The sequence below is a fragment of the Lepidochelys kempii genome, chromosome 1, assembly GCF_965140265.1.
Source record: "Lepidochelys kempii isolate rLepKem1 chromosome 1, rLepKem1.hap2, whole genome shotgun sequence".
In the NCBI taxonomy this organism is placed as follows: Eukaryota; Metazoa; Chordata; order Testudines; family Cheloniidae; genus Lepidochelys; species Lepidochelys kempii.
The window spans coordinates 7,558,000-7,582,548 of record NC_133256.1 but is presented as its reverse complement, the minus strand read 5'-3'; the positions used below and the strand labels follow the sequence as shown (position 1 = coordinate 7,582,548).

The 24,549-nt window shown below is 59.3% G+C and overlaps 1 protein-coding gene across 2 annotated transcripts in view; it reads right to left on the bottom strand.

Annotated features, from left to right (window-relative positions):
- INPPL1 (inositol polyphosphate phosphatase like 1) overlaps nucleotides 1-24,549 on the bottom strand; it is a 75,320-nt gene that overhangs the window by 17,567 nt on the left and 33,204 nt on the right. For both annotated transcript variants that reach the window (XR_012157509.1, XM_073333644.1), the window contains exons 3-18: nucleotides 19,473-19,623; nucleotides 18,172-18,271; nucleotides 17,261-17,401; nucleotides 16,807-16,897; nucleotides 15,629-15,718; nucleotides 14,946-15,044; nucleotides 12,407-12,557; nucleotides 11,880-11,986; nucleotides 10,955-11,057; nucleotides 7,737-7,933; nucleotides 5,473-5,590; nucleotides 2,905-3,001; nucleotides 1,623-1,761; nucleotides 1,330-1,429; nucleotides 878-966; nucleotides 589-670 (exon numbers count right to left, since the gene is read on the bottom strand). Coding sequence is in view for 1 of the 2 variants with exons in the window: in XM_073333644.1 (XP_073189745.1) it covers nucleotides 589-670; nucleotides 878-966; nucleotides 1,330-1,429; nucleotides 1,623-1,761; nucleotides 2,905-3,001; nucleotides 5,473-5,590; nucleotides 7,737-7,933; nucleotides 10,955-11,057; nucleotides 11,880-11,986; nucleotides 12,407-12,557; nucleotides 14,946-15,044; nucleotides 15,629-15,718; nucleotides 16,807-16,897; nucleotides 17,261-17,401; nucleotides 18,172-18,271; nucleotides 19,473-19,623 (1,855 nt within the window). In the remaining variant the exon portion in view is untranslated. The remainder of the gene's footprint in view (nucleotides 1-588; nucleotides 671-877; nucleotides 967-1,329; nucleotides 1,430-1,622; nucleotides 1,762-2,904; nucleotides 3,002-5,472; nucleotides 5,591-7,736; nucleotides 7,934-10,954; nucleotides 11,058-11,879; nucleotides 11,987-12,406; nucleotides 12,558-14,945; nucleotides 15,045-15,628; nucleotides 15,719-16,806; nucleotides 16,898-17,260; nucleotides 17,402-18,171; nucleotides 18,272-19,472; nucleotides 19,624-24,549) is intronic.

The window sequence follows — 24,549 nt, the reverse complement described above, 5'->3', positions numbered from 1 at the left end:
CCTTGAGAACCGGACTGAGACCCGCAACTCGCAGGCCTCCGTGACTAGACCCGTTTGGGCTAGATTTGAACCTGGGACCTAGCTGGGAGAGACTGTCTACCCCCACCCTGTCTACCCCACGCCCCCGTGAGGGCTTTCCTCTCGAGCCCCCCAGGGCGAGCCCCAGCCCCGCACAGCCTGGCCCCCCTGCACTGAGGGAGGCAGTGCCCGCAAGGTCTGGGCGAGCAGGGCCCTGGCAGGAAGCCTGGGCTGTCACTCTGCCCCACTCACCATCCCCCCAGGGGCGTCGTGTGGCTCGAGGGGGCGTGAGGGGAAGGGGCTTCTGGGGTTGAGCGGAGAGAGGGTGTCCCAGGCCCGGGGCAGGACTAGCCCCAAGGAACAGCCAGATCTGCAGGCACAGCCAGGGGAGCGCCTGGCACTGGATCCCTGGTCACCTCCATGCAAATGCACCGGCCACAGGCTCCTCCGCACGCCCATGGGAGATGCGCCACCCGGGCTGCCAGGGCGTGGACCACCCCGGCCAGCTGCCCAAGGGCGAGCAGGTGTGATCCCAGCCAGCAGCGGGTGCTGCTGACGCCCCCCACTCACCGTAGGAGTTGCAGTTGATGTGGGTCTCGGGGTACGACTTCCACAGGATGCGGTCACACCAGGAGGGGACGTTGGTGCGGACCTGGGCGGGGGGCACAGGACGCTGGGGTGAGGCATTGCCAGGCAGCACCCTCCCCCCGCCCATCAGCCTGGCAGGGCCCCTGGCGCTGGCCCCTCACTGGCCCACAGGGTCCGGAGAGCCAACCACGGGAACTGGCTATCCCTCCCCAGCCCCCCAAACGCCCCCCCCCACATACCTTTGCTTCCCCACCCCACCCCCAGCACCTACCCCGGTGGGCTTCTGCTTGTGCCACACGTAGGTGTCACGGGAGCCCCGCTCGTAGCGGTAGGTCGGGGGGAAGGTGATCTCCTCCTCGCCTGCAGAGACACAGCCCGGGGCGTGAGGAGAAATAGCCTTGGCCCGGCCACCCGCAGCATCCCCCAGCAGCCACAATCCACACCCCGGACCCCAGGCCCAGCAATGCCGACCCCTGAAGGGGAGACACCCCCCCAGCAACACCCCAGCAGGGAAGAGGAGAGCCCCCAAAGCTCCCCCACCCCAGCAGGGAAGGGGAGACCCCCCACAGTTTCTCCCACCCCAGCAGGGAAGGGGAGACCCCCCCCCAGCAACACCCCAGGAGGGAAGGGAGAGCCCCCAAAGCTCCCCCACCCCAGCAGGGAAGGGGCAGAGCCGGTGGGGGAAGCAGACACCCGCCCCGCCCGCAGCAGAGCCGCCCTCACCGAATCGCAGGAAGACCTTGTGCTTCTCCTTCTCCAGGTTGAGCTGATCCACCTTGAGCAGCGGCTCGAACTCCTTGCGGTTGATGTAGTTGAGGATCTCCTGGAGGAGGCAGGACCAAGCGGGCAGGTCAGAGCGGGGAGGACAGGCCACCCCCACCCCCCGCAGGCCTGCCCTCCCTCCTTTCCCCCCAAGGGCCTGTGCCCCTCACCTCTCACTTGGCTGCCCTCCCCACGGTGCAGCCCTCTCCAGCCCGGCCCATGCCCCCATCCCCACGGGCCCGCGCCCCCCTCACCTGGATGTCCATGTCCAGGCGGTAGTTGAGGTCCCCGAACCAGAAGAGATGGGTGAAGCGGAGCGAGATGTCGAAGGAGCTGAGCTGCTTGTCGCCCAGGGACAGCAAGCGCAGGATGTCCAGATAGTTCTGGTTCCGCCTGCCGGAGAAGGGAGGGGTGGGCAGGCCGAGAGAGATGCACCCGGCACAGAGGGGGCAGGGTTGGGGACACAGATCAGAGTCTCCGGGGGCACAGGCTTGGGAACAGAAACCCAAGGGCTAGACTGCTCCGAGTTACTAAAGATCCCCAGGTGCTTCCCGCAAGAGCAGCGGGTTTGCTTGGGTGCCCTAATTTGAGTGCTGTCAACCGCCGCCGTGCTCCTCCCCAGAGGCAGATGCGCTGACCCGCTGCGTGGGGCTTGTTACGTGTGTAAGCACCCCCTGGGATCCATCGGGACGGTACAGATGACAGATAGGGTGGTTGTTTAATATTCTCAGGGCTTCTACCAAAGAGAAGGCGTGTGGAGAATGAATGCTTTTCCCAGGCTAAGAGCTCCAGGCCTGACAGAGAGACCGGGGGAAGGAAATGGGGGCTTTCCTCATTTGGCGGTAGACCCACCATGATGCTTAGCCTGGGAACGTCTGTGCTTCCAGAGTTCATCCAGCGGGACCAGAGCGTGCATGCTAACAGCGACAATCGCTGCGTGCTGACCGCCGGGCCCAGGGCGATGTGGCCCCAAGGAGCAGGGTGTGGGATGGTGCATGGAAATACGCCGGGACAGAGTGAGCGCAAGTGTGTCTGAGTGTACGCAAGTGTGCAAGGCTGAGCCCACCTGTATCTAAGAAAGCAAGAAGGAGCATGCAAAGGCCAGGGTGAGCGAGTGTGCCCCAGGGTGGGTGTGCGAAAGGATGAACCTGTTCAAACTGGTGCATGCATGCGTGGCAAGTGTGCCCCAAACCGAGTCCGGGAGTGCAAGTGGCTGTGTGCAAACACTAGCGTGCCAGAGCGAGCAGGAGTGTGTCAGAGCGAGCAGGAGTGTGGCCAGGGGTAGGTGCGAGCGTCCCCAGCGCCACGTCTGTAAGCGAGCAGGAGTGCGCGAGGGTGGTGCCTCTCCATGGAGACCAAAGAGTCTCCTGTCCAGAGCCAGTGGCCATGTTCGCGTGCTGCCCACGGCCAGCGACAGGAGCTATCAGCAGCTCCCCGCTCAGGTGGGGGGACCAGTGGGCCCGTCCCCCCAGCTCAGAGCTAGGTGACGGGCTCCCGCTCTGCAAGGGGCTGCCCTGCCCTGCACCCCGCACTCACCTGGCCGTCTTCTCGTTGCCTGAGGTCAGGTGGCAATTCACGAAGCCGAAAGAGGTGCCATTGAACATGAAGGAAACTCCCACAGCCCCTTTATTGCCTGCAAAACAAAGAAGGGGAGGGGGTGAGCCCCACTCAGGCCGGGCCGGGGCTCAGTTCCCAGGCCCACTCTGGGCACTGATGGCCCATGGCACAGCAGCCGAAGCCGGCACCGGCAGCTTGGAGTGAGCAGAAAAAACACAAAGCCATTAGGATGGGTAGGGGGAGGAGAGAGTCCCCGCTGGCTAAGAGCTGCACCAGATCCCTGGATCCTAGCCTTCCCTGGCCTTGGGGATCATAGAATCATAGAATATCAGGGTTGGAAGGGACCCCAGAAGGTCATCTAGTCCAACCCCCTGCTCAAAGCAGGACCAATTCCCAGTTAAATAATCCCAGCCAGGGCTTTGTCAAGCCTGACCTTAAAAACCTCTAAGGAAGGAGATTCTACCACCTCCCTAGGCAACGCATTCCAGTGTTTCACCACCCTCTTAGTGAAAAAGTTTTTCCTAATATCCAATCTAAACCTCCCCCATATCCAATCTAAACCTCCCCCTGGGATAGTCAGACCCAGCCTCTTTCCAGCTGTAACTGACCCCGCGAACCCCTTCCGCCAGGATCCAGGTGCTGCCCGCATTACCGTTCAGCTGCCCTGGGGCACCATCTACACTGCCTTAGGTGGCAGAGCCAGCCCTGAACCCAGCCAAGGGAGGAGAAGCAGATGCAGAGAGGCAGGCCCTGGGGTCATTTTAAAGCAGGGCAAATACCTAGGGCCTTCCGAGCGAAAGGATTGTGGCATCACAGAACAGTCTGTGCCCTTGTGCTGGAGGGTGGTGCCAGGCCAGGGCTCCTCTCAAGCCAGAGCAGAGGGAACGTCTGAGCCAACCAGGGTGGATAAAAAAACATCTTTGATTTAAAAATAAATTAATAAAAAACCTGGCATTTAAAATTTAAATTAAATACAGGTATACTTTTAAAAGAGAAACCAATTTAACATTCAAATGAAAATTAACTACCTATGTTAAGGCCTTAATTTGTTATAATCTATTAAAATCATTTAAATTAACTACAGAAAGTAATATTAAGAAGTACATGTTTGCAAGACAGTCAAAGCACTGAAAATCACCGGCTAAGCACCTGGGCCCAGAGCTTGTTGAAGGGCTAAACCAGCTTTTGACACCGGTAGCCTCTTCTACAGCTGCAACGAGAACATTGTTTTCATTTCAGTTTATTCAACTTGTTCAGTTCAATGACTAGTTCATTCAAAGTTAAGCTATCAACTGGGAGCTGAAAAAGCAGGAAAGCGTGGTTTCCTCCCTCATTCTATGAATAAAAACAAGGCGTGAGAGGATGAAATCTACTAGCTCTAAAATCTTGAAGGACATGGTGACCAGACACAATCAGCTAAATTCACTAACTACAGCTCATACTTCTTGTGGGTAATACGTCACTTAGTTTTAAAGGCAAAACATGTTTTGATGAACTATTTTTCCTGATATCTCCAGCCCATTTATGGTCATTTTATTTAATGTAAAAAGGGGTTTTTGTGCATTTTAAATTGAATTTGGATTTCCATCCAAATAGAGCTTGGCACATATCACAAGTAAAAAATCCATTATTTCAATAAGAAATGTGTCATTTACCATTTTCTAACACAATGAAAAAGGTAAAAATTAAGAATCTGAATAAATGTAAGTCAAGCTCTATAGTGCTTAAATCAATGGGTATAGATGCAGTATATCCTCTTGCCTAGCAAAAAGATGAACCACATTTAGGGTAAAGGCTAGATTTTGCTGCAGTCAACACATTTTAATGTTTGCCAGCCAACGAGACTCAACCTTTCTTTAGGGAAGTAACTAAAAAGTACCAATGCAAAATATGATTAAAATCAGTGATTTAAATTATGGTTTCCGGCTTGCTGATTTAGCTCACCATTACAATTGATGATTTAAATCAACTCATCTTGGTGCTAACTTGCCCCAACCCTGTGCTGGAGGGGAGGAAGAGAAATTCAGTCTCCAGGCCCATTTGGCCATTGACCTCTCCGGAACTGGTGTGAGACCCACCAAGGCGCTTCACAAAGGCCAGTGAAGAGGCACAGACAGTAACGACTAGTGACCCAGACCAGATCAGGATGGCCAACTGCATCTGAAAGGCCCTGCACAGTATCCCAATCCTCTGAGCCATCCAGTCCCCTCTTCCACCACCCAAGCTTCAGTCCCAGTCTCAAACCCCAGCTCTAACCCCCACCCCCAGAATCAGAAAATGCTAATTTTGGATGGCAGCCCCACTGGAGCTTGTGCGGCCAGAACATACAGACACGTTGCAAAGAACTGGGACTAGAACTGCGACCTGCTACTCCAAGACCATAGGAATCTACCACTTGCATAGAAAGGCCCTATCGGGAAAAACGTAGATACCAGGGTGCACCCTCAGTCACTCCTAGCCAGCTATGCTAAAGGTGAGTGCAGAGGGCTGAGTCTGTCTGTCCCAGGTACCTAGTCTAGCCCCCACAGCGCCTAGATCGGCCCCTACCTAGCGTGTTGGCGATCCCGGTCTTCACACTCGAGGTGCTGACGTGGCTGATCCGGTTCTCGTGCTCCGGTCTCACCAGGACGGCAATCTTAATGTTCCACAAAGCCTGCATCGCGATCTGGCAGGGGGCCAACAAGACAACGTTACACCTCCACTCTCCTGGTGGGGGCGCCGGAGCCTGGCTCGGAGGCAGCAGCTGCCCTAAGGTCACCGCCCCTGAAACCCCACCTGCAGCAAGAACCAGGCGTGCAGCAATGAGAACAAACCCACCGAGATGCCCGGGAGTGCCTGCAGAGACTCCCTGTGGCTCAGTGTTTGCAAACCAAGGTTTAAATGAAGTTTGGTGAGGTTGAAAGCCGCCAGGGTGGCTGCCAGGAATTGTAGTCCAATCTGTCCCCGGGGCAGACATGTCCGATAGCTGCTGCTCCTCCCCTTCCCTGTTCCAACAAGGACATTTTTGAACCACCAAGGCACAACCCAGATGTTTACAGGAGGCTTCTCTCCCCGCAGCAGGGGCTCCTGTGCCTCGGGGCTGGGCCCAGCTCCCTGCTCCGAGCGTGGTGACCAGGCGCGTGGGATCACAGCAGCGCTCAGGTTTGGCCTAGCCACCCCTCCATCATGACGGAGGAACAGGGAAAACCGCCGGCTCGGAGCGGAGACAGGCCCGGCCCAGCTGGCGGGACCCAGGAGCCGCCACTGGCCAGGTGAGGGCAGCATGGGCTCACTGCTTCTGCACCAGGCCAGGGTGGGGTTACAGCGCCCGGTGGGCACAGCTGCAGGTGCTCGGGGCCCCTCAGCGGTCAGGACATTTTCACGGAGCAGTCCCTAAACCTGGGACTCTTCCTGAATTGACCATGACTGCAGGAAAGGGATAAAAGCCCTGTTAAATGTAACGCCTTGTGCTTCATGCAGCTCTGCGGGTGCTAAAGGATCCCAAAGCAAGCAAGCGGCACTGAATTCCCCCTCCCACTGAATTCTCACACATGCATGAATAATGCTTCCACCTCTGGGGGGGAGTACAGACGCCAGTGCGCAACGCCCCAAATGCTAGGGCGCGGCTGGGAAACGCTGGCCAAAGACACCGCAGCTGAGACCCCTCACTCCAAAAGCCTGACGTGTCCACCTCAGGAGGTTAAAGGGCTCAGAGACCTGTGGCCGCAGGCATGGGCAGTGCGTGACTCCCCGCGGGAGGCTGGGCCTGAGTGCTGGAAGCTCCCTCGAAGTGTGGGGGGCCCGGACCGTGGCCCTGCCCTGACGCCTGCCCCCACTCGGCGTTGCCCCCCCCCCCGAGGCCACGCTGACGCTCCACCCCCACTCCGCCCCAGGCCCAGTTTCCACTCGGCCCCCCTCCCTCGAGGGCCCCCCTGCCCGTGCCTCTCTCCGCTCCCTCCCCAAAGGAGCCCCCCTGCCTGCACCTCTCTCCACCCCCTCCCCCGAGGGGCTCCCCACCTGCACCTCTCCACCCCCTCCCCCAAGGAGCCACCCCACCGGGCCTCTCCCCACCCCCTCCCCTGAGGGCCCCCCTGCCCACACCTCTCTGCCTCTCAGGGGCGGAGAAGCGCGAGCGGGGCAGGGACGGGCGCACGGGGGAAGGGGCGGAGTGGAGATGGGAAGAGGAGCAGCGGGGCGGGGGGGGCGCACGGGGTAAGAGAGGGACGAGGGAGCAGGGCCTCAGGGCAGAGCGTGGGGTGGGGGCTACTGCCCAGATGCCCTTTCAGCAGCAGGCGGTGCTCCAAAGGGAGGTGCACCACATCCCGTCTGGGGAGCCTTAGCCTCCCCCGGCCTATTATACCTGCCGCCCGTGGCCACAGGCTTTCACACCCGGTCCCGACACCCTCCCCCATCCACTCTTCCAGGTGAAAATGGCAACTCCAGCAATGCTGAGGATTCGGGAGGACGGCCACCCCAGCAACCGTCTGTCTCCCCAAGCCCTTCCGCTATCCCGCGGCCATCCACAGCCTGGGATCCACCTGGATTTGGAGGCTGGAGGCCGGGGAGTCTAACGGCTGACCCTCAACCAGAGGGGGTTGCAGACATCCTGACTCTCAATACGGCGGGTCAGCCCCTGGAGACGACAGCGTCCCAGCAGGCAAGGCTCCCTCTTGAGCCGAGCGGCGCAGCCGGAGCATGGCATGCGGGGAAGCTGTCGTCTCCAGGAGCCTCCCCTCAAGACGCGGGTGGCCCACTGTGCGGCTGTGTAGAACTGCAGAGCCCTGGGTCCCAGGCCGTCTCCTCAGGCCCTGCCCCGGCGCTGGGGCTCTTACCGGGCGGTACTCTATCTCCGTGAACTCCTTCAGCATGCCCCGGAGGAAGTCGACCCACTCCTTGTCCCCCATCGAGTTCTCCTGGGTGCCAAAGACGTAGATGTCATGGGGGATGGTGACCGTCATCTCGTCCAGGGTCTTCCCCAGGCCTTTCGACGTAAACCAGGACGTGATGCTCTTGGGGGAAGGCACGCTGCCTGTGGGAGAGGGCATGACCCAAGAGAGCCGCAGTCACGGATGAGGTCACACGGCTCAGTCCCAGGACGATGGGCCCATGGTTGGGCCACCAGCCTGGGACGTCAGAGACCGGAGTTTAGTTCCCTGCTCTGCAACAGACTCCCTGTGGTTTCCTTGGGCCCGTCGTTTAGCTGCTCCGTGCCTCAGTTTCCCCTCTGTGCAGTCGGGCCCCGCCTCACAGGAGTGCGTGAGGATAAACACATCAAAGCTCGTGAGGTGCTGATACTGCAGTGATGCCCACTGCACACAATGCCCACGCAAGTGCACAGAGTTCTCAGGGGGTTGCGAACAGGTGTCAGGAGGCGGCAGCCATCCTGCCTTGCCCATGTCGCTAAAATAGGAGGGGAACCTGGTACGGAAAAGACTAATTTAGGGTAGCTATACAGTAACTCCTCACTTAAATTCATCCCAGTTAACATTGTTCCTTTATTAGGTTGCTGATCTATTAGAGAACATACTTGCTTAAAGTTACGCAACGTTCCGTTATAAGGTTGTTTGGCTCGTCCCATTCCGCCCGCCCGCCTGGCGCTCCTGCCGGGGAGCGGGGTCGGGGCGTGGGGACTTGCTCCATTCCGCCCCCTGGCGCTCCTGCCGGGGAGTGGGGTTGGGGTGCGGGGGCTTGCCCTGTTCTACCCACCTGGTGCTCCTGCCGGGGAGTGGGGTCTGGGCGTGGGAGCTTGCTCCATTCTGCCCACCTGGCGCTCCTGCCGGGGAGCGGGGTCGGGTGTGGGGGCTTGCCCTGTTCCACCCACCTGGCGCTCCTGCCGGGGAGCGGGGTCGGGTGTGGGGGCTTGCCCTGTTCCACCCACCTGGTGCTCCTGCCGGGGAGCGGGGTCTGGGCGTGGGAGCTTGCTCCATTCTGCCCACCTGGTGCTCCTGCTGGGAGCGGGGTCGGGGTGCGGGGGCTTGCCCTGTTCCACCCATCTGGTGCTCCTGCCGGGGAGTGGGGTCGGGGCGCGGGGGCTTGCTCCATTCCGCCCGCCTGGGCTCCTGCCAGGGAGTGGGGTTGGGGCGTTGGGGCTTATCCCACTCCACCCGCCCAGCATTCCAGCCGGGGAGCGGGCAAGCCCCCGACCCCACTCCCTGGCAGGAGTGCCAGGCGGGCGGAATGGAGCAAGCCCCTGCACCCTGACCCCACTACACCCCACCTCAGCCAAGCTTCACAATCATCATTGGTGAATACAGTATTAAACAGTTTGTTTAAAATTATTTAAAACTTATACTGTATATGTATATCATGTCTTTTGTCTGGCGAAAAAAATTTCCCTGGAACCTAACCCCCCCATTTACATTCATTCTTATGGGGAAATGGGATTCGCTTAACATCGTTTCACTTAAAGTAGCATTTTTCAGGAACATAACGACAACGTTAAGCGAGGAGTTTCTGTACAGGAACTTCTCATTTAACGTTGTAGTTATATTCCTGAAAAATGCGACTTTAAGCAAAACGATGTTAAGAGAATCCAATTTCCCCATAAGAATTAATGTAAATGGGGAGGGGGGGGTTAGGTTCTAGGGAAATTTTTTTCACCAGACAAAAGACTATATTATATTATATTATATATATACACACACAGAGAGAGTATAAGTTTTAAACAAACAATTTAATACTGGTACACAGCGATGATGATGGTGAAGCTTGGTAGAGGTGGTGGAGTCAGAGGGTGGGATATTTCCCAGGGAATGCCTTGCTGCTAAATGATGAACTAGCCCTCAAGGGTTAACTCATTGTTGTTAATGGAGCCTCACACTTTGCAAGGCAGAAGGAATGGAGGGAGGGGAGACAGCACAGCAGACAGAGACAGACACACACACTCTGTGTGTGTGTGTGTGTGTGTGTGTGTGTGTGTGTGAGAGAGAGAGATGTGCATTTCCTCTTTAAGTATGCTGATCCCTGTCTTAAGTATGCTGTCTTGTTAATTAGATCAGCAAGCTGAGACCCACCTCAGCTGCTGCCTCCAGGACTGTCCTGTGTCCCCCCTGCTCTATGGGAGGTGGGGTAAGCGGGGTGCAGGAGCAGGGTGGAGGGAGACACCCTGACATTAGCCCCTCTCTTCCCCCCCACACAGCAAGCAGGAGGCTCGGGGAGCAGCTCCAAGGCAGAGGGCAGGAGCAGCACATGGCAGTGGGGGGAGGGACAGCTGAACTGCCAGCAATTGCTACCTGCTGGGAGGCTGCTGCACAGGGAAATTAGGGGAGCTGATAGGGGGAGTGGATGGGGGGCTGCCGGCCCACCCTAGTGCCAAGCCCCCACCAGCTCGCTCCACCGGGCTGCTCTTCCTGCAAGCAGGGGACAAAGCAGGTGGCTGCCGAACCACCTTAGAAGGGAGCATTGCACAACTTTAAACGAGCATGTTCCCGAATTGATCCGCAACGTAACAACCTTAACCGGGACGACCTTAAGCGAGGAGTTACTGTATTAATAATGACAGGTTTCAGAGTAGCAGCCGGGTTAGTCTGTATCCGCAAAAAAAACCAGGAGTCCTTGTGGCACCTTAGAGACCAACAAATGTATCTGAGCATAAGAGACTAATAATATGTCACTTGCTGCAAGTTATTCAGCCACTAGATGGCACTGTGTATTGCATGGCGTTCCAGACAGGTGTGGGCCCTGGTGAACAAGGCAGACAAAAGTGGAATGCGAGGTGGGTGGAAGCCTGTTTGTTAGTGCTTGAGCTGGCAGCTGTTTTGTTTAAACAACTGCTTCCTATTTAAGACAGACTGTGATCCCTTATGTCCTGTCAGCAGGGGGGCTGGAGGAGAGGTGGGTAGGGTATGTGGCTCGGAGGTGGGATCACAGACTTCAAGGCATCCAGGTGGGAGGTGTTTAGTGGGGCTGGATATGTTCTGTGACCCTGGGCCATGCTCCCTGAGCTGAGGGGGACTCCCACAGGGCATTGTGTGAGTGCGCCACATCACCCTTGCCCATGTTCCCTACTCCGTCCCGAAAAGCCCTGCCCCAGGTGCCCCGTGGCACTGACCCATGTTCCACGTGCCAATGAAGACGGAGATCATGTCGGGCTCGTCCTGCTTGGAATGTTTGTTTTTCATCAGCTGCAGCAGCTGGCAGAATGCCTCCCGCTTCTGGAGGAAAGGCAGGCAAAGGAGGCAGGTTAGGCAGCAGGAAGAGATGGGCTGTGGACAGGAGACCCAGGTACAATCCCTGGTCCTGGCCACCCACTCGTCAGCCAGCTCGGACAGGTAAGGACTATACAATAGTTCACCCACCACTGAAATGCAGCCACCTCTGGAGTGGAATGTGGTTGCTGTTTAACGGGGCACAGCAACACTATGCAGCTGTTTAGGGGACAGGAAGTGAAAAATTCCATAACCAGTTACAGGGGGGAATCTGGTGCCAGGGCATGATTAACAGTCATGTGTGGTTGTGGCCTCGGTTTTAAAGGCAGCAGCTTCGTACTCCTATTCACTTGCTGGGCCTCTGTTCAGTCCACAGACCCATCTTGGAATTTGAATTAAGCTGGGTCCTTTACTTCTCCTATATCATCACTAGAAGTTAAGATTTTCTAGGAAATCATGCCCTGGAAGACACCCATGCAACCCCTTTTAATCATGCCCTCAGTGACCCTCGGGGTGGCCAGGCCCCTGGGGTCTCTGCAATTGCCATTCTGCAAACAGCCTTGTTGATGATGCATGAGGAAGAGAAGCCCCATCCCCCTCCCAGGGCCGGGCTAGCTTTGCAGGAATGAAGACCTCCGGTTGTCACTGCAGTCAGCTGTCCTGGGAAGATCTCCCAAGACAGGGCTTTTTTTTTTTAAATGTCCTTTCTTTCCGGAATGGAACCGGGCTCGAATGCTTTAATTTAGCCACACTGCCTTCCATCCTGCGGCCTCAGAGCTGCGTGGGCAGGACCTCACCAGACACAGTAATAATAGACCCATGACTCACCCTGGCACTGACGAAGACGAAATCTTTCCGCTGAGTTTTATCCTTCTCCTTCTCGAAGACGATCCCCAGCTTATTTTGCACCCGCTGGGACTTGATCAGCTGTCGGACTGGAAAGCGGCATGGAAAATCAGAGCAGGCGTGACCTGTGAAGGGTCAGCCCCGTTCCTCTCCCACCGCCCGAGGAGAGAGCCCGAGCTCTGCAGAGGCAGTAGGAGATGGAAGACCCCAGGGTCTGACTACGGGGATCCCAAGGCTGTAGGGATGGGCGTGGTGTGATTGGCACACATGGTATCATGCAGCTAGGAGGCATCGCGGGTGAGCAATCAGTTCCTGAGTGACGCAGTTTTGGGGCCAGCTCTAATCATTTTAGATCTCCGCATGCTACAGGGCAGCCCCAGCCCACTGAACACCCCACAGAAACCATGAGGTGTGGGGTAACAGCAGCGCCCAGAGGGCTGCAGTTGGTCCCTGAGTGCACGGGGAATACGGGCCGGGCGCAGCACCCCGCGGGGGCTCTTGGCTCTTACTCTTGTCATGGGTGAACGTGTTCCAGTCCTCCTGGGAGTCCTTCTGCTTCTTGAGCACCACCAGCTTCCCGCCCTCCACGTCCACGCTCAGCGTGAACTTCTGCGACTTCCCGATCTTGGTGAGGTCCCCCAAGGTGATGTCCAGCTTCACCTGGGGCAGAGAGACGGCCGCACGTGGATGACACGCTTGGCACTGCTCGGGCCAGCCCTAACACCACTGAGGTCAATGGAGCTACGCTGGGGAGGAATTTGGCCCCGTGACTAGTCTTCTACCTGCTATCCCTGGCAAGAGAGACTGCCCGAGATGACAGGCGGGGAGCCAGGCTGGGGAGAAGCGGCTCCAGGGTTTGCCACTTTCTAACTCCCCAGCCCTGTGTATATCCAGCAGCTCCCGGCTCTCCTAAACACAGCACTCCCCCCATTCGAAGGGCAGCATCTTCTGGGTGGTGTAAGGGGGTGTCCGTACCCTGCACGGGGCCTGGAGGGGTTACAGGCCAAAGCGCGTTCCGGCTGGTGGAGCGGGTTAAAGGGAGCTCTGAAGCCCAGGGGTGTGTGTGGGGGGGGCAAAGGCGAACCGGCTGTAGGGAAGACAAGGCCTTCTCCTGGAAGTCAGATGAAAGGTGGAGCCTCAGACAGGACCCCAGCACTGGCCAGGCCCCCAGAGAGCGCCTTCTGCAGCCCCCTTCGAGAGCCGACAGCCCTGAGGAGCTCTGCCCATTCTGAACTCTGCTAGCTTCCTGACTTTTGGGACCACAGGGCCATGCCCCACACTGAAGGAGAGGAGACGTAGGAAGCGGCCCAGGGTGGCACATGAGGAACCTCTACCTGGAGTTTTCCACCGGGGTTGCTCCCCAAGAGGGCCCTGGGCCAGGACCTTGTGGAGTGGGAGGGCCCAGGTCCCCCTTCCCTCCCCAATGGAGAGCAAGGCCCCAATGCCGACCAAGACTGTGATGCCTCCATCTTAGGGATAGGAGCCAGACATCTCTACCCCCCTTGCCTGGGAGGCGCAAGATAGCAAACCAGGTGCACTAACCACTAGACCCCCTGGTGACTCTTCCGCAGCTGGAGTTCAGCTCAGAGACTCATATGGCAAAGATTGGCCAACCCTCAGTTCCAGTCACCGAGGGCCTTGTCAGGACTGGGCCAATACAATTTGAAACATCTCAACCAATGGGTGTTGACTAACAGACGCTGGCTAGTATCTATGCCTATCAGATTAATAATATGTATTATCTACACCATATATATATGTTAGAATGCAGTAAGTACAAATACTATGGCAATTACATAGCCTGAATTGGTCTATGAGTTGTACACAACCCCATTCACTTATGCTAAGTATCCCATAAGCCCTTGCAGTCACTGAAGTTCATTTTGGCTTGAGCAAGTAGGAAAGCTGTCAGACTCAGGACGTAAAAGGATTTTACCATCGCACCCGCTAGGGAGTTATTCTCCCAGGCCTGCACTGGAATGTCCCGAAGGAAGGGAACAAGCTCGGGGGTTGTTCTCCCCTAGTACAGACCTCAGAGGTGCCTTCACGCCCCTTGGCACCTGGGATGCAGTACAAAGAGGTTAGGGGTGCACACCAAGGTCCTGAAAACCAAGGCAGAAAGCCCAGTGGTTTCGAATGACGCACCTGGTAGCTTTTCCTTGTAAATGGGAAGGGTACAAAGAGAGGCTTTAAGGGGGTGACTTTGGGAGCTCACCTCCTGCGTGTGGTGAATGTGAGACGAGGGTCATAGAAAACCTTTTCCCTGCACTATGTTATTCTGGAGTCAGAGCAATAAACCTGACTGACGCTGGTTATTTGGTATCCTGAGTATATTTCATAATGAACCCAAGTGGGGTCGAGCAGCTGACTACACGATTTATCACCATTTTCCTTGGTCGAACAGCTGCTTGGTTTGCTCCTCGGCCCTACGGACCAGGAGAAGCTCTGTAAATGTGTCGTTCCTGATCACCCAGGAGCCGGCATGTGCTTCGGATCGACTCTGGAAAAAACACCGGCTCTGCTTTGCTTCTCGAGGGCCAGAGGCCAGGGCTCTGCATCTGAACCCCTTTGGCTAGTCGTGGGGAGAGGGAGCGCTCAGACTGAAACCCCCAGATGCAAATCCACCCCACGGCTTTGGCTCTGGGTTGGGAGGGGAGAAGCGTCTGGTTTAGACACCATCAAAACCCTTCTTATGAGATTTTGGTGCTGTCAAAGTTGAACCCAAACCCTGGCTCCGATTCCCCCACAACAATCCCAAACCCGGCCCCGATTCACCTCAGAATCCCAAACGTTGGCCCCAATTCGTCCCCGAACACTGCCTCCATTTCACAGCAGACCCCCGAACCCCAGACCTTAGCTGTGATCTCTCCAAGAAACACAGCCCCCAGCTGTAATTTGGCCGGGAGCCCTCGGCTAACCCTAACCCCACGCTCTCTTCAGTCTGTTTCGGGGGCAAAGTGGCACCTGCTGAGTACCGTTCCACGGCCGGGGTGTGGGAGCTTTGGCGGCCCAGGCCACGGGGCGGGGGCCACGGGGTGAAGGCTTTACCTCGAACGTTTGCACGGGGATGCTCTTGGCTTTGCGGGAGGAGGGCTGGGCCAGGGCAGACTGTGCTGTGGAGCTCATGTCCTGGAGAGCTTTTAGAGCCTGGCGGGGAGAGAGAATCGACACGGCCTGGTCACACGCGGCCCAGACAGAGCATTCAACGAGCAGGGGGAGACCCCGCTGCCACGCAAAAGCTGGCTGGCTCTGGCGGGGGCTGCGAATCACTACAATGGCTGGGAGGGCCCGGGCAGGACTGAGAAGGTGGGGGTCAGACCCACGGCACCATCAGTCCCCCGGGAAGTCGATGGGAGTGGCAGGTGCTCCGCACAGCTGACAGGCAGCTGTGGAGGTAGGTGGCTATGTGACTTGCCCATGGCCCCCAAGGGAATCAGTGGCAGAGCCGAGAGCCCCTTGGTCCCAGCCCTGTGCTCGGACCATGGGATCCCAGCTCCGTCCAGCTGCACGGCTCCGTCCCTCGCCCCTCCACAGCCGAATCCAGCAGCAGCAGGAGGAAGCTAAGCTCAGCCTGGGGGAAGCACAGGGCAGGGTGACACCACCACGCACCCACAGAGCCCAGGCCCACCCCACTGTGCCGATACAGCCCCACGCGGACCGGATGGGTTTGCGTCCCCAGCCCCGTTCTGACACGGGCTGCGGGTGTCTGGGGACCGGGCCAGTTCACCCACCTTCTTCTCGATGCTGGACAGGAAGTCCTTCAGGACAGATAGCTTCAGCACCAGGCTCTCCAGCTCCTGCTCTCCTGTCTGGCCGGCAGTCTGCAGCCGCAAAAGGGATCAAAGCAGAGAACGCTCAGACGGCACAGCGGCCTCGCGGCCCCAGCAAGACCCACCGCGCGCAGCGGGAGCGTGGGATTGGGGTGCGTAGGCCGGAGGGGCTCCCCTGTCCCCACAAAGAGGGCTCAGTTTGTTCTCCCGACTTAATGCCGCTGCATCCCCCTACATGTGAACGGGTCCCAAATGGGGGATCAGGGTCCGGGTCCCCTTTTTGGAGAGGGGGAAACTGAGGCACAGAGCCTCAAGCCACGTCGCTGATCAGCAGCAGAGCGAGGACAGAACTCAGGTGCCCAGACCCCCAGCCCAGCTCCTTTCCCTCAGGCTCTGGGAACCAACGTGTTTGGGGCATCTCGGCTTGTCGGGAGGCTAGTGGGGAACAGGAAGCTGCAGAGCGAGCTGGTGCCAGCCAGGCCGGCAGCGAAGGGGCAAGACGCTCTGGGTTGTCCACCCACACTGATGGTCCCCGGGGACACACGCAGCGTCCTCCGAGCCAGGTCCTCCCCGGGGGCAGGTCTCCAGCTGCCGGAACAGAGCATGCTGGGGGGAGATGGTCAAGCCCAGCCAATGTATCCAGGACTACAGGGCACCCTCCTGTAGGGGACGCCAGTCCCCGAGCTGGTATCATAAGGGGCGAAGGGTGACTGAGTCTAGACCCAGAGTGTGGGGGATGACGGGCGGGCTGCGCCCCCCACCCTCAGGGCATGCCAGAGAGGGGATGCCGTCTCCCGCTGCAGCAGCTGCTCTGATGGCCACAGGGTGGCGCCCCACAGCCCCGCCCCACCCAGCTCAGCCTGCTATCACGTGCGGGTCCCCAGCTCATGGGTCATCTCAGCTGCTACGGGGGAGAAAGACACCCAGCCTGGGTCACGTCCAGCCCGCAGATCGGGGAGGGGGAGGGGTGGGCCCTCACCTGGCGGGTCCCCCACAGCAAGGCCCAAGGGGAGGGGCTGCAGGCGTCGAGAAGACGCAGGGCAGCCATAAGGCTGGGGGAGGGATCCTAAGTCCCGGTGGGGTGGGGGATTGGCCCCCTGCGGCACCCCGCAGCCATTACGCCCCACTCTCGACCTTACCTGCTGGAGGATCCGGGAGACCACAGGCGAACTCTGCTGGTCAAACACCTTAGAGAGGATCTCCAGCCCGGACAGGACCTTGTCCACCTCGCTGCAAGGCAGAGGTGCAGATGGACATCAGCCAGCCAGCCAGCCCTGGGGCAGGGAACCTCCCTGGCGCCCCTGCCCCAGCCTATGGGCAAAGCTGGCCAGTCACAGCCAGCCACACCCGGGGCCAGCGCGGGTTTTACAGGGGGCTGTCCCATGCTATCCAGGGGCCCACAGATGCAGCAGGGAACAGGCGCCATGGGGCCAGCCCCTGTTGGGCAGTGAGATACCCATAGCGCCCTGCCTCCTAGTGGTAGCTCCCACCCCCAGCACCCCGTGGCAGAGGCAGCCCCGGAGAGGTGGGGATCAGCAGCTAAGATGCAGCCTGAGCCACCGGGGGGCGCCAGGCTCCAGGCCAGGCTCTTACCTGTGTAGCCTTTTGCAGGAGGTGACCAGGGTCTTGTTGAGATGGGGCAGGCTGCTGGCCCCGGCTTTGACAGCCTCCAGGTCCAGGGTGTAGCTGCCTTTCAGGTACTCGTGGGAGACTGTGCTGAGGCCGTTGGTGGCACTGCAGGGGGAGCACAAAGGTTAGCAAACGGGGGCCAAGCACCGGACACGCCGGCTGCATCCCGGGCTGAGCGAATGCCCGTGGGAGGGCACAGCGGGAGGGCTGAGTTCTGGTGACAGCAGGTCCCGGGAGAGAGCACTTCCATGGGACCCCCCCGTCTGGAGGGGAGCATCACTCCAGAGGTGGGGGCGCCCGGGAGAGAGTGGGAATGGACGGGGGGCAAAGGCTCCCGGGTGTGATTGAGGGTGATCGTACATGTGTAAGCCCAAGTGTGCAAAGGTGTATGTGCATTAGCAAGCGTGTGCGCGGGGGAAAAGACAGCCCAAGCGTGTGAGTGCAGCAAAGCGGGAGCGGGTGTGCAAAGGGGAGAGGCAGTGGGGTGGATCTGGGGAGCGTCAGAGGGGACAGATTCTTACCATTCCAGCCTGCTCCTCCCGGAGCCACCTCCCCAGCCAGGGGGTCGGACTAGCCCAACTGTCCGAGAGCCCCCCCAGGAAACCCAGCCTGGCTCAGGACATGACTCAGGGAGTGGGCCGGATGGGTCTCAGGCTAGTTTGTGGAGGACAAAATCACCAAATCATTGCCCTCACGGGCTCCCTGCTCTGGGGAGATCAAGGAGCAGAGCGGGGGGAAGGGGGTTTGTGGATCAGGAGTGAGGAGCATGGGCAGAGATGGGGGGCTGCAGGTCAGGAGTGAGGGGCACCAGCAGCCCCTGCCGTGGCGGGATCTCTGGGCCCCGCCTGGTGATTCTGTAGACTGAGGCTCTTTACCTCTCGATGGCCCCGTCCTGCGTGGCTGGCCCGAGGCAGGCGGGGGAGAAGCTGGTGGAGCCGGAGCGTGGCGGCAGTGGGGGCTTTTCGTCCTCCCCATCTGGAAGGAAGGAGCAAAGCCAGGTCACAGGCAGAGCTGGGGTTGGGGCCTCGTACGTCGCCTGCAATAACTGGGATCCCCAGCTCACCCCGCCCTGGAGGGGCTGGGAGCCCGATCACCTTCCTGACGGGGGGTCTTGATTTGATATCCACGGTGACCCTGGCAAACCAGGGGCTAGCTCTTGCCAAGGCTTTGGGCCTCCGCTGAGCACGGACACATTCATTGCTTGGCACCCGTCTGTTTCCCTGGCATGTGAGTACGGGTCAGAGGGGTATTGACCCTGGAACGACGTGTCCAGGGTTCAGGAAATGCTTGTGAATTGCTGCTGGCATGAATCTCCCTGATCATTTCTGTATCCCCTGCTGCAAGGGAATAGCTAAGGGTTTGCTTTATCCACGTTTGCTCTGGAACTAGCCAGTCAGGTGGGATCGTCTCCTGCCCACGGAGAAAGGCCACAGGACTAGCCACCAGCGTTGTGTTTGGTGAGAGATCGGAGGGACCGACTGCCTCGGGGGACGCAATTCGTCTCTTGGGATGGGAGCAACCTGAATATTTTGTCATCGTTGGTGTACGGGAACCAGCTCTCCCTGAGGCCAGCGTGCCTGGGGGCCAGACAGCCAGGAGCGTCCCAGGGCTCTAGCTGTGACCGCGATCCAGGAGTTCACATTTGGTGCTGGCTCGGCAAAACTGAATTATAGACCACACGGCCGGTTCGGGGGCTCTGCCCCGCGGTCGGCACTCATGGCCATGAGCCGCTCCAGACGGCAAGACAACCATGTCCCGAGCTGGTCAACTGCTGGGGTCCAGACCCACCAGGAGCCCAGAGCGACAGGCCCTACATGGTGTGGCTGGAGGCAGTAGCAGGCAGCCCTGGCTCTAATCTCTGCATGGTGTGAAGGGGAGGAGTGAGATGGGCTGTGAGTGTGAGGGAGGCAGCAGGACCACCCGATATCACCCTGCCCCAGCCCCCTGTATTGGACCAACAGGCCCATCTACCCTGGTATCCCGCCTCCCGAGACCCTGGATCAAAGCAATGGGCTCATCTACCCTGGTATCCTGCCTCCTGAGTCCCTGGATGACATCAATGGGCCCATCTTCCCTGGTATCCCGCCTCCTACCACCCCAGATCACCTCCTGAGCCTGGCTTCCGGGGCAGGCCAGCCCAGCCAGGGAGGCCGGGGGCCGAGCTCCCAGGACATACCTGAATAGTCCCTGTCCTCGGCATTCTCCTTCTCCTTCTCCCGCTCGACAGCGAAGAGCAGGGTGCAGACCAGGCCCTGGTTGGGCTGCAGGTAGAGAGCGATCAGCTCGTTCAGGGTCTTGAAGCGCCTCACCTGGACTCCCTGAGACGTCTGGGGGCACAAGGGGACAGGAGGGACGCCATCAGCGTGAGCTCAGCTCCAAGGGCCCTAGTACAACCTGCCCAGGTCCGGCGAGCACCAGCCCCCAGGGGCATCGGCCTGACCGAGGCCTGGCACCCCGTGCCCAGCTGGGGTCGCAGCAGTGAGATCCCGTGCAAGGCACTGGGCCAGTGGCCAGTGTTTTGTCCTGGCCCCAGGGCTTCCAGTGCGAGGGAACAAGCTCGACCCACCCGTGCCAGGGCTGGACTGTCGGCAGAGCGTCCACACACAGACCCGCCGGGTTAACATTGCTCCCCTCGTTACATCAGCACAACCGCTCGGGGCAGCCGACGTGCGTCTTTGTTTCAACCCAGAGATCCTAGCGGCAGCCTCTGACTCCCATCCTCTCTCCTGCCCTCCTTCTCCTCCTGGACCTTCACCTCCCTCCTTCTCCTGGCCTGAACCCCAGTCAGGGCTTCTCATCCTTCCCCACGCTCACTCCCTGCAGCCCTTCTTTTTCTTCAGTTATGGCAGCACCTAGAAACCTGGACTTAGAGCAGGGCCCCGTCATGCCAGGCGCTGCCCAGATCCCTCCCGAGATCAGGGTCCTGTCATGCCAGGCGCTGCCCAGACCCCACCCAAGATCAGGGCCCCGTGGTGCCTGGTGCCACCCAGGCTCCAACTGAAACCAGGTGCCGCCCAGACAGAGACTGAAACTGTCTCTAGAACCTGGGCACACCTGCCCCCACAAGGAGGGTGAAGGGGCAGGGTTCGGGGGGCCTGCCCGTGCCTAGGAGGAGACGAGGTGGCAGGCGTGGGGGAAGCGAGTGGGGCAAGGTGGTTTTCTCCCTTCCCATGCTGGAGACAAGAGGCTGGGCTAGCTCGAGTGAGCGTCAGCTCCACCCAGGCAAGACCCGTGCGAGGGAACGGGGGCACCCCCCTGCCCTCCCCCCCCCAGTATCCAGCAGCACTGGGGGTGAGGCAGCAACACTGGCCCTGCCATACGCACGGCCGGTGGGCAGCACCCGTCTCCCGACTGCCAGCACCTTCGTCCCCAGCCCAGCCTCGGCGCCCCGGGGCCCTGCTGTATGTAAGGCAAACTTGGTGTGAGCCGCTGAGCAGATCTCCAGGGGGAGGGGACCTGGGGATTTGAGGAGGGACTCTCTGGGGAGAAGGGACCAGGTGGGGGTAGGAGGAGTTGTCCTGTGCGAGGGGTTTGGTGGGGATTGTGCTTTCTCCTGTCCCCTCTTTCCATTGAGATCCCTCCCCTCTGCCAAGCAGCCTGTCAGCACTAATGCCCCACGGCAATTAACATTGTACACAGAGCAGGGATTGAACCGGGGACCTTCAGCAACCCGGGCGCAGGCCTCTGCCCCTTGAGCTAAAGCCAGAGCTCCTCCAGCCATGGGCCGCGGTCGTTTCAGGAGTGGGCTGCGAGAGGATGACCTGCTCTATGGCTTCATTTAGCCACCCCGCAGCTTTTGACGCCTATCCGGTGCTGCCGGCCGACCCCGGCTCCACAGTGCGCTGGCTGACGCTGATTTGTCTGGCTAGCGTTCACGGCTAGCGGCTGGCCTCCGGATTAACCCTGCTGCCCGTCCTTTCCCCTGCACTAGTGCTCACCCCACTGCTGATCAGCCTGTGCCCGGCTGGGAGGTATTTTAACAGGAGCTTCTCCAATATCCCCATGTCCCGGCCAGGGGCCGAGGGCAGGTCTTGGTGCCGTCCTGCCCAGTGCATCTGTTCCTCCAGCTGTCCCGTGCAGGCTGGGCTAAGCCTTCTCCCAGCCAGAAATCCCATCTCAGGAGCAGCTGGAGAAAGCCCTGAGCCCCTGCACCTGGAGAGGACAGTGGGGCTGTGCCCCTGAGAACACTGAGCCCACAGGACAGACCGTCATGATCAAACATGGCTGCGTCCGAGTGCCTTCCGTGCCGGGCCCTCAACGCGCTTTGCTACTAGCAAACGGGTCCCGGCTTTGGCTTGCCAATCTCACTGCAAATCCGGGGCCTGGGCACCCCGTGCTCTAACCACTCGACTACACTCCCTTTTAGCTGCCCCAGAACGGCCTTCATGCATCTTGCAGGGCCTGTTTGTAAGACGAGGGCTAGCCACAGGAACTGGCGACCCAGGAGCTGCAGGCGGCCGCAAAAGCCACTTTTGGTGCTGTGAATAAGTCCCAGGGCCTGTCTTCCCCACGCCAGGGGCAGGGCTGGGCTGACTCCCACCAAAGGGGACAGCTTGCAGCCAGTGAACCGTGTACAGCTGAGACGGGGGAGTTCAATGGGATTCAGAGGCAGCACTGGGAGCCAAGAACTCCTGGAGCGTAACCCGGGCTCTGACACTGCTCCCCGACCAAGTCACTCTGCTGCGCCGTGCCTCAATTTCCCCAGAGCTAACAGTCCCGAGCACCTTGTGAGGATTCCCTAGTTAAAGGCTGAGCTACACCATGGGGTCTTGGGAAGGTAGGAGACGACACCACCGCAGGACCTCGTTAATGCCTGTCCGGCTTTCATCCGCTGAGGAAGGGCGTGCAGCAGGCAAACGCAGCCAGCCCGCCCTGCGAGGAGCGGCATCACTGCTCCAGCCGCGTCGCCAACAGCTGGGTCACGGCAGCGGCAAGTTTGAAAAACTGAAAACCAAAGTTAGTTTCGGGTCTGAACAAAACTGGAAGTTTTGGTGATGTGAAAGGCGGAACCAAGGCCGGTTTCTCGGCAACCGAAACGTCCTGGGACAACCAAAGCCAGCCGCTTCCCTTTGACTGCGACCCTTCTGGAACGTCGGTGACGTTGGAAATAATGACATCCACGGAGACTGGGAAAGGAAAAGTCGTTCCAAACCAAAACAGCAACCTGTTTAGAGTGGGGGTTGGAAGGATGCGGTGGGGGGGCATCTTCCACACGAAGATATCTGCAAAACCGGCCTGAATTCGTGCCACGTCCTGCCGTAAGCACAGCGGGCCGAGACCAGGTGTCCCTGCTCCACGCGACGAGCGTTCCTCTCCCGTACCCGCGTGGTAGCCCGTGCGAAGGTGAATCGGTGCCATCGTGCAGGCAGCACCAATTGGCCTGCGGCTGGCAAGTTCCCATCCCCCGGTAGAGATCTGCCCCGCTGAGCCAGGGCAGCAGAGCACGCTGGGGGAAGCGTGTCCGGTGCTCCCATCCGGTACCTGCTCTGAGGCCCTGCCAGGCACCCAGGAGCTGGCCCAGTGCCCCAGGGTGCTGCCGAGGCCGGGGCCGTCACTCTAGGGCAGGCAGACGGGGCGGGGGGGGGGGTGTGCTGACTCGGCAATGCGGCGGGCAAGGCTGGCATGGGAGCTGGAGCACACAACACCCTCCTTTCTGTGGCCGTCCCTCCCCGGGGGCCGCGTTTTCCTGTCTGCCGGACAGCACAAAGGGGTTACTGTCGGGCTATAAATACCTCGGCGCATGGACCAGCCTGACTTCCTGCCAAGATCAGCACCGTCTGCCCCGGCCGGCCCCGCTGCATGGCCCTGGAAAGCCCAGGCTCCGCGGCCTGCATTTCCACTGCCCCCGGACAGAGCCCGGGGAGACAGGCGCCTGGACGTGGAAACCCCCGTAGTGCCGGGTTCCCCCCACGAAGGCGGGGAGCCCTCCGGTGCTGAGCTCCAGCCGTGTTGGCGGGGGAACCCCAGAGCAGACAGAGCCCCCGAGTCCATCAAAGCAGAAGAAAGGGGGAGCAGTACGCGAGAAAAGGGAGAGGAAACGGAGACAAAGGGGACCTAAGAGCCCCGGTGGCCATGAACTCGACGCTCCAGCTAGCTCTGCGGCCCAGCTGTGCATATCTGGAGGAGGTCCCATGGGCGGGGCTCTTTCACCAAGGTAGGGAGGCTGGTCCAAGGGCGTGCCAGGCACACTGCGGGCGGCGTCTCTCCGTTCTCCCCTTCCCACGCCGCTTGGGCTCAGTTACACCCCTGTGCCCTGCGAGCCCCCTCGCAGGCTGCTCCTTCACTGCCCCGTGCCGTGCCTCAGTTTCCCCAGCAGCCTGCCTAGGGCTCATCCACCTAGGGAATTTCACCAGAATCGTTATACAGCTGTAAGCCCCCGCGTAGATAGTCCTACTGCCGGGCTAACAGAGCCTTCTCCGTGGGTCAGCTTCTGTCGCATCGAAAGCCAGAACAAGGCCCTGTAACTCCAGGACATGTGTCCCCCAGGCAGAACCCGAGTAGTGTAACTTTGCCGGTAAAATTCTCCCTGGAGACCAGCCCTTAGACGGTGAGCTCTGGGGGGCAGGGACTGTCTCCCACTGTGTGTGGGCAGTGCCTGGCAGGATGGGGCCTGAGCTCAGCCATGGGCTTCCAGGCCCTCTATCTAATACACCTTGGTCTTCACCCAGGCTTCCCAGTCACCCTCTCCCCTGGCTGCGACTGGATTTTCCACACCGTCTTCTTGGCCCCAGGTAAGTGTCTTGGGAAGATGCTACACAAAGTAAACTTGTATTATGGGGCATGGGGGGAAGCTGTCCTGGTGTGTACCTTGTGATGTATGTATTGTGTATGGATGTGCCCTGGTGTGTACTGTGTCTACTCTGCCTGTGTGACGTGTAGAGTTCTGCAGGCAGGGGTGTCCTGTTGTGTACATAAAAACGGCCAGATGGGGTCAGACCAGTGGTGCATCGAGCTCAGGGTCCTGTCTTCGGACAGCACCGGAGCTACAGAGCGAATGAAGAGAACAGAGCAATTATCAAGTGATTCCCTGTTGTCTGGTCCCAGCTTCTGGCAGTTGGCGATTTAAGGACACCCAGGGCATAGGGCTGCGTCCCTGCCCATACTGGCTAGTAGCCATTGATGGACCTATTCTCCAGGAACTGATCTAGTTCTTTTTTGAACATAGTTGTACATTTGACTTCAGGACATCCCCTAGCAACGAGTTCCACAGGTTGACTGTGAGCGGTGTGAAGAAACACTTCCTTTTCTTTGTT